Below are 7,650 nucleotides of genomic sequence, written 5' to 3' on the forward strand. Positions count from 1 at the left end.
CAAAGCATTGATTCACATCTGTTTCCCAGTTGTGTTGCATGATCACACTGTTTCAATTTCAAAATCTAAAAACATATGTCAGCAAAGCGATGCCAGATGTATTTGCAAACTTAGCTCACGACTGTAAATATCTCATATTTTTGTAATCTTGTCACATTTGCATTTTTGCCCTGTAAATGTGATCTGCGGTCTCGCCTCGCTCCTACTTTGGGAAACATTTGAAACCTTCCCAACAGCCCCCCCTCCACCTCCACCTCCACCTCCTCCTCCCCGTTTTCTTTCGTCCAGAAACGGCACAGCAGGACCCCAGTCTGAGGGCTCAACCGCGCCTAACCCCGGCTACAGAGTTTTACAACAAAAGACAACAACTTGGAAAGTGTTTTTCAGTGGAGTTACAGGGGAATTTAACACTGCACGGCAAGAGAACAAAAGGGAGGGACGTGCTGAGCTGATGGACTGAGGGATGAGATAGCGCTCATAACTTACCCCATCTCCCCATCCTTCCCCGTCAGTCAGTCGGACTTCTTTTTTCTTTCCGGATGATGTAACTGTTTTATGACTGGGCTCGGATGTATCCTCGCCGCTGACCAAGTGCTCACATTTTCCTTTAATTATCAGCGCGGTGATATCCGACGGCATCCTCCGGTTGAAGGAGCCCGTGTCCAGGTTTCGGTGAGGGGGCTGAGCTCAGCGGGACGTTGCGCAGTGCTCAACCGGCTGTTCCCCGGGGTCGGTGAGCGGTGGTAAGTGTCTCCGCCACTGTTGAAGAAAGTGGAGATAACTTAATTAGACTACTCTTAGCTAGTTTGAAAAGTAAAGTTATAAGTACTCTTGTTATTGTCGCTAAACACACGCACTTTTTTTTTGCTAGCTAGGTTGTTTTTTTAACCGTTAGTTAGCTGCGACACTTGTTTAAAATGACCGTTGCAGCTTCTCCCAACTTCCGAAGTAACTCGAAGAAAAGAGTCATCTCATCGGTTCAAAAATTAAAAAAAACAAAACAAAACACTTTTGCCTAATCTATATGGCTAAACTCAAACATGATATATGAAAGAAAGTCGGAAAAGTAAGATAATTCTCGACATCCTGCCTGTATCGGCTGTTAACCTGAAGTAACGGAAGCTAACAGACGTTACGTTAGCCGGACGTTACTGGGAACTGTTCCCTCGCGAGAGGTTGTGAGTAACACACTGTTCAAATTCAGATGTAACCCTGTAATATATATTAAATATAGAAATGCGGACGAAGATTTTGTTGTTTTTTTCCACATCATACGCTGTTATTACCGCATTTGAAAGAGTAACGTTAGCCAAGTCATTCGTTACTGTAACGCGTTACCCGTTTAATGCTATTTCAGGGTGCTAATTCAGTCAGAGTGTGCTGTGTTTAAAGAGAGTAACGTGAACGGTGGTGAAGTATTCAGATCACCTCAGCGAAAGTTAGTAATCAGGAAAATGTACTTAAAGTAATGCAATCAAGCTTATTATTATTAATAGTAAAAGTACACAATGCAGAAAAATCCACGTGAAAAACACACTCAAGAAAACTCTAAATTATTAGATTAAAAATAATATACAAAATATGTAATTATTTTTATATATATAAAGATATAGTGCATTTTTATTAAAATATTGGTAAATTGATTTTCAGTTCAATTGGCTAATTAATTGACTAATCGCTTCAGCTGGGACTTGTATAAACAGTTTAGCAGCTTAATTTATGATAAAACATAATTTTTATAAACTCTACTCATGTTTCTTTATGCAAAAGTTTAATATTTCCCTCGGAAATGTAGTGGATTAAAAATACGTGTCATGAAAAGAAAGTACTCAAGTTAAGCACAAATAGCTCAAATTTGTACTCAATAAATGTAGGACAAACTGTATGCACTTTCCAAAATCGATTACTGGCAAAATTAACAATCAATTAATTGTAATTTGAAAAACAAAAACTATTTCAAACAATACCAAATGCATTTTCCTCAATCAAAGCTCACAGGAACATATTGCATATACTTTGACAGTACTGCATAATCTATTGATTAATCGATTACATTTCACGTTTGAGTAAATTCTTCAAATTCTTAACGACCGATTAATCGAACATCCAATAATTGTTATCATCCCCAAAATGTGCCGAGTTACATTCCACCACTGAGCCTGAGCTCTTGAAGTCTGTCTGTCAAAAACATTCGAGCATTATGTCTATGAAACCTCCTTCCACATGAAAACACAGTGAGCTGTCCCTTTATGTGTTATATCTATACAGAATATATAAGAAGGACTATTGATTCTACAATGTACACAGTGTTTCTTGCGTCAGAGACATATGGAAATGCTGAAAAGTGTGTAAAGTAGTCGACGTGGGTGACCACAGACACTTTTTTATTAGCAGCAGGAGAAAACGATTTTGTGGGTTGTAAATGACGTGACTGGTTGAGGCATTTTTAAAGAAGAGAGTCAAACAGAGCAGAGGACAAACTTCAGTCAGGTGGTATGGAGCAGACTTTTGCCTCCCTCACTCTTTGTGAGCAGCATAATGTTCTCACTGCAGCTGGTGATTCAGATAATTAGGAAGTTGTCTCTTTGAATCAATTAAATGAACCAACATGATAAAAATATGACGCACAGGGACTCCTGGGTTTAGACCTGCTAAATTACCAGGAAGTTGTCACTCTACATCTGCAGGGATATGCAAAGTCCAATTCATATAATCTGTAAATCCAGGCAACATTCAACAAGCAGACATCAGAGAACATCAAGACATTTTGTGACAACTCTTTTCAGAGTGTGTTTGTGTGTGGAACAAGCTTAACAGAGCGGTAACACGCCACGGTTTTCTGCCCCTTTAGGTGCAGTCATGTGGCAGAGGATTCTGATTTGTTGGGCACTGTTTGCACTGTATTCAGCGGCACCGCCTGCACACATCAACCGCCTGGCGCTGTTCCCTGACAAGAGCGCCTGGTGCGAAGCCAAGAACATCACACAGATAGTCGGGCACACGGGATGTCAGCCTCGCTCTATTCAAAACAGGTCAGGATGACGGCCCTCTCTGTCTCTTTCTCTCTCTGTCTGACAATCTCAGTGCAGCTGAAAAACAAATAATGCAGACACGTCTAGATAGCGGTGAGATGCATCCTCAGCGTCAAGCCTCATTCAGTTTATATGGCACTGAGAAAGTGCTACGCTTCTGCAGCTTACACACATGTTTTAAGTTATTACCAGCGATGATTTTAAACATGCAACACTACTGTGGGAGCCATGGATTCATTTAGAAAGGGGAGAATTTTGTAACATAAATATTGATTTGGGGTGATTTATATTTTGCATTGTTGCATGTTTTTTTGCTAGTGTTTTTGTATGTTATTAATTTATTAGTTTCATGATTACGTTTTTTGGGAGAGCTGGGTCACATGGATATGGGCTGTGACATTAGCTATAATACTGTAGATGAGCATATGCACATGATATGATAACTGGTACTTGATGCATGTGAGTACGTGGTTGCAGCAATTGCAAATTCACACTTGTTTTTAAGTGTGCTTGATCTATAGTCAGTGGACAAAGCATGCCAATGTAGCACTCGAACATTTAACTTCAAATTATTGTCCATATAACAGGTCATTAGTTATTCTATAAACATTCACTCAGGAAATATTAGCATGTATTCTTCACTAAGCTGCAGTCCCAAAGTGACTTACTGAATGTATAGGTTTTGCACAGTACTATAGTACTTCCACAGTTAAAGACAGGACACATTCTCGTTATCTTAATCATGATTTTCATTTATAATGAGAAGTTGACCAGTGATTTACCTGACATATACGAGTAACTAGTCTGTATTTTGTGATTCTGTGTTTGACCCGAGGTGACCAGACATCCACAGGAATGAGCGCTCTGGCTGTGCAGTTGAATCATGCAATAACGCACTCTGTCCTCCTCGCAGAGCTTGTCTGGGCCAGTGTTTCAGCTACAGCGTCCCCAACACGTTTCCACAGTCGACCGAGTCTCTGGTGCACTGTGACTCCTGCATGCCTGCCCAGACACAGTGGGAAGTGGTAAGATTTATTGCACATTAGCTCATGTAGCAGGCACACACCAACCCTGACTTGTCAAACTCACACACAAACCACAAGTTTCCAACATGAAAGAATCGCTGCCTGCTGGCAAACACGAAGGCGAAGGGGGGAAAAAAAAACAGAAATGGAAGATTTTGAAAAAAGATTTATGTCACAATTTTTGCAGTTCTCTGTGAACCTTAATCCTGTATTTTCTATTCCTCTAAAGTTCACTGTCCGTGTTAGCCAGAAGGAATCCAGTCTTATGACAACAAAGGCTTTGTAGTGAGGTGTATGTAGCTTGGAAAGCTGCCAGGTGCTCTAGGCGGGTGGGACCACAGGTGAGGTTGCCTCATGTTTCAGTGGAAAATATTGTATCTCTTGGAGTGCACTGCTGCGACCTGATAGATTAATTAATTTCTTGGTACTACTTCTGTTGCTTGAGAAAGGCCAGAGAAAGTGCATTTGCAGTCTCACCTTACTTCTAATTATCTGGACATGGATGTTTATGTCTGTGGTTATGATTGTTGTTGCAGGACTTAAACAAAATTCAGTTTGAAACAAAACAGAGTCAGTTCTCATGAAAGAGGATACTGCTCCATGCTGGTTTGGCACTTGGTGGTAGATCTTGATAAAACTGCTGAATGATCATTTTCAATGGATAATGGAAACAGAGAGGGGAAGTTGTGTGAGGTCCGGAGGGATAGAGCAGCTTGTGCAACACTGAGATTTACAGGGGGCTTGTGTATTTTCTGTTTTTTTAATATTTATCCCACTGACAATACAACTGTGGCGCAATCGTTTTCTTAGCCTGAAAATACAACAGTCTTTAACCCTTTGAAACCAGGATCAGTTCAGACGCCTTTCACCAGCTATTTGACCCTTTTGAACCGCATATAAATTGGATTGATTTCTTTTGAAAACACGGGGAAAAGGCAATGACTAACTTGGCAAGAAATGTCCCACAAATAGCAAGAAATAAGTACAATTTGACAGGAACATTAACTAAAAACTACTTTTTAGATAAGTGGGGTGGATTATCAGAAAATTATCCAAAAATGTCCAGAAAACCATACTTAAAATAATTTTGTATTAAAAATTATTTCATGGAAAAAAATATGATAAATACCTTTATTTTCAGAACTTAGGTCAGTTGCTTTTTGTTGTTTGTTTTCAGTTTTTTTTTGCTCATTTTTGGGCCATATCTTGTTAAGTTGATGTTGCCTTCTCCCCATGTTTCTGAAAGAAATCAAACCAATTTGTCAGGTTTCAAAGGGTTAACAAAGCAAAAACACTACACACGTCCATCCATCCACATATAGCAGTTTGTGCATACTGTGAAAATCGGATTTCCTCAGAAGCAAAGTTAGCAAAATAAATAAATAAATAAAATATTTCACTGAATACACCAAGTAAGATAAATACGTAAATCACCTGTTTGGGCGTGAAATCGCCGCCCACAGACACAATGGTAGATATGACCAACTCACTGTGTTTGTTTGACGATGCAGGGTTCTTCGGGTGTCGACTGATTCACGGGATGCGAGGGGAGTTTGTCTGACTGTCGCATTCAGAAGAAACAAAAAACTCCAAACAAACAAATAAACCAGCTTTTATGACAACCGAGTTCAAAAAATGTGGCTATTCACATATTTATCAAACAATAAAACTGAGATTTAACCAAACACACAGCGGCTGAAGATTGTATCCTCTTTTTGGTGTCTTCCCTAGTTACTAATTTCACACACCTGCCTTTAATGACGGGATCCTGACATGCCAGGTCAGGTGATGCATTCAAGTAATCCTCCAAAATGGGAAATTTAATGGCTTGCTAGAATGACTGTAATATAACCAAATACAAATAAATAAAAGAAGTAAAAATGAAAAACAACAACAACAACAATAAATTCCCTCTCCCAGCAGTTTAACAGTAGTTTAGTGTCAGTGTTACTCATTTTGTTTTCACACCATTTACAGTAAAAATAAATATGATAACAACAAAAGCAACACACACAAGACCCTCTTAGTGAAAGAGCCACAAATTCAATTTATATTGTTTCGTTAAGAATATTTTTAACCCTCCACGCCAGCGACAGCCATGGCCAGAGGGATTGTTTTCAGCTTGTCCATCCATCCTATTCTCATGAAATGCGATATCTTAAGAAAAAAGGAAATTTCATCAAATTTGACACAAACATCTGCTCAGACTCAACATTGAACTGATTAAATTTGGTGGTCAAGGGTCACTGTGACCTCACAAAACAAGTTTTTGGCCATAAATCCAGAAATGATATGCTTCTCATGACAAAATTTCACACAAATGTCTAATAGAATAATATGAGGACGTGATGATTCATATGTCCAAAAGGTCAAAGGTCAACATCACTGTGACATCACAAACTGACTTTACATATCATTTAACAAACCAGCAGAATTCCAGTAACAACTGACCTTTTACCTCCAGATATGAAACCAAAGCACTCAGCTCTGTCTGTATTGCGTGTGTGTGCATGTATGTATTGTTTGCATGCATGTGTGTGTGAGCAGGTGACTCTGGAGTGCCCGGGCAGTGAAGAGTCTCCTCGTGTGGATAAACTGGTGGAGAGGATCTTCCACTGCAGCTGCCAGTCATGCAGTAAGGAGGGAAGCCAGGAGGGGGCGGTGATGCAGCTGTATCCAGCAGACAACGTCCTGGACGCTCCGTCTTTACCTGACACCCTCAGCGGCGCTCAGTCTCACCCTCTGCCCCCTTCAGACACACACTCTCACAAGCACGCTCACGCACACACAGACCACCACACGCTACCACACACATCAGACGGAGGGTAGGCACAGCTCTTTATGTCCCTCTGCTCATCTCTTCTGCCCTCTTCACTCTCCTCCACACTGCATCCTTTGTACCACTCTGTAGTATTGTAAAGGCACTTTGAAAATATGGCTTCACTTCACTGCACATACACACACACACACACACACACACAATCATGCTATCAGATTACACTCTAGTGTATATAAACTCGTACAAACACACCAGCCTATGCACTCTGTTTGTTTGCTGATTAAACATGCATCCAGACACGACTATAGTCAGTTGATAAGCTGTAGTCTCGTTGTTTTTAATCTGCTTTAATGCAATAAATTCTATTGTTGTGATAACTGCTCTTTTGTCTTGTGTTTTATTCATACAAGTTGGAGAACGTGTTTTTGTGTTGAACCACAGAAACACCCACAGCTTCCTTCACTGTTTCCAGAAACGAGGCTGTTGTCTTTATTAGCGTGTGGCTAATGTGTGAGTTTAAGCCATGACACATGGTGTTGTTTTCTTTTATCACTCCAGTTGTGGACAAACATTTAATAGAAGTCGGTGCCGCTTAATGGAGCACAGAAGAGGTGCATGATGGGAAGAGAGCCTGCTGTTAACTGCTTCATTGGCCTGAATCTGATCTCACTGAGCCAAAAGGTTTAATGAGACGCTGTGATGAAAAAGCCACAGAGAGAGATTTAAACATCCCTCGTCTTATCCTTGTTTTTTATGATTTGGCTACTTTAAAAAAAGATGTAGAATTTAAAGTATGACATTTTTACCCAAGTCT

The 7,650-nt window shown here is 40.1% G+C and overlaps 1 protein-coding gene and 1 long non-coding RNA gene across 2 annotated transcripts; one reads left to right on the top strand and one right to left on the bottom strand.

Annotated features, from left to right (window-relative positions):
• The first annotated feature begins 656 nt into the window (after window positions 1–656).
• Window positions 657–7,213, top strand: nbl1 (NBL1, DAN family BMP antagonist). Its single transcript, XM_042496770.1, has 4 exons — window positions 657–743; window positions 2,852–3,032; window positions 3,946–4,057; window positions 6,605–7,213. The coding sequence occupies exons 2-4, from the start codon at window positions 2,860–2,862 to the stop codon at window positions 6,884–6,886; spliced, it is 567 nt and encodes a 188-aa protein (XP_042352704.1). The 5' UTR covers window positions 657–743; window positions 2,852–2,859; the 3' UTR covers window positions 6,887–7,213.
• Window positions 3,968–6,196, bottom strand: LOC121950700. Its single transcript, XR_006106339.1, has 3 exons — window positions 5,548–6,196; window positions 5,187–5,296; window positions 3,968–4,034 (listed from the first exon to the last, which is right to left on the bottom strand). It is a non-coding gene; the product is annotated as an uncharacterized LOC121950700 (long non-coding RNA).
• Window positions 7,214–7,650: the final 437 nt, after the last annotated feature.

The sequence above is a fragment of the Plectropomus leopardus genome, chromosome 2 (assembly GCF_008729295.1).
Source record: "Plectropomus leopardus isolate mb chromosome 2, YSFRI_Pleo_2.0, whole genome shotgun sequence".
Classification (NCBI taxonomy): domain Eukaryota; kingdom Metazoa; phylum Chordata; class Actinopteri; order Perciformes; family Serranidae; genus Plectropomus; species Plectropomus leopardus.

Excerpts from the sequence above, each read along its gene's own strand:
- nbl1 (XM_042496770.1), top strand. The coding sequence starts at position 2,860 with ATGTGGCAGAGGATTCTGATTTGTTGGGCACTGTTTGCACTGTATTCA. Across the intron at positions 3,033-3,945 it reads CCTCGCTCTATTCAAAACAG|AGCTTGTCTGGGCCAGTGTT; the intron begins GTCAGGATGACG and ends TCCTCCTCGCAG. Across the intron at positions 4,058-6,604 it reads CCCAGACACAGTGGGAAGTG|GTGACTCTGGAGTGCCCGGG; the intron begins GTAAGATTTATT and ends GTGTGTGAGCAG.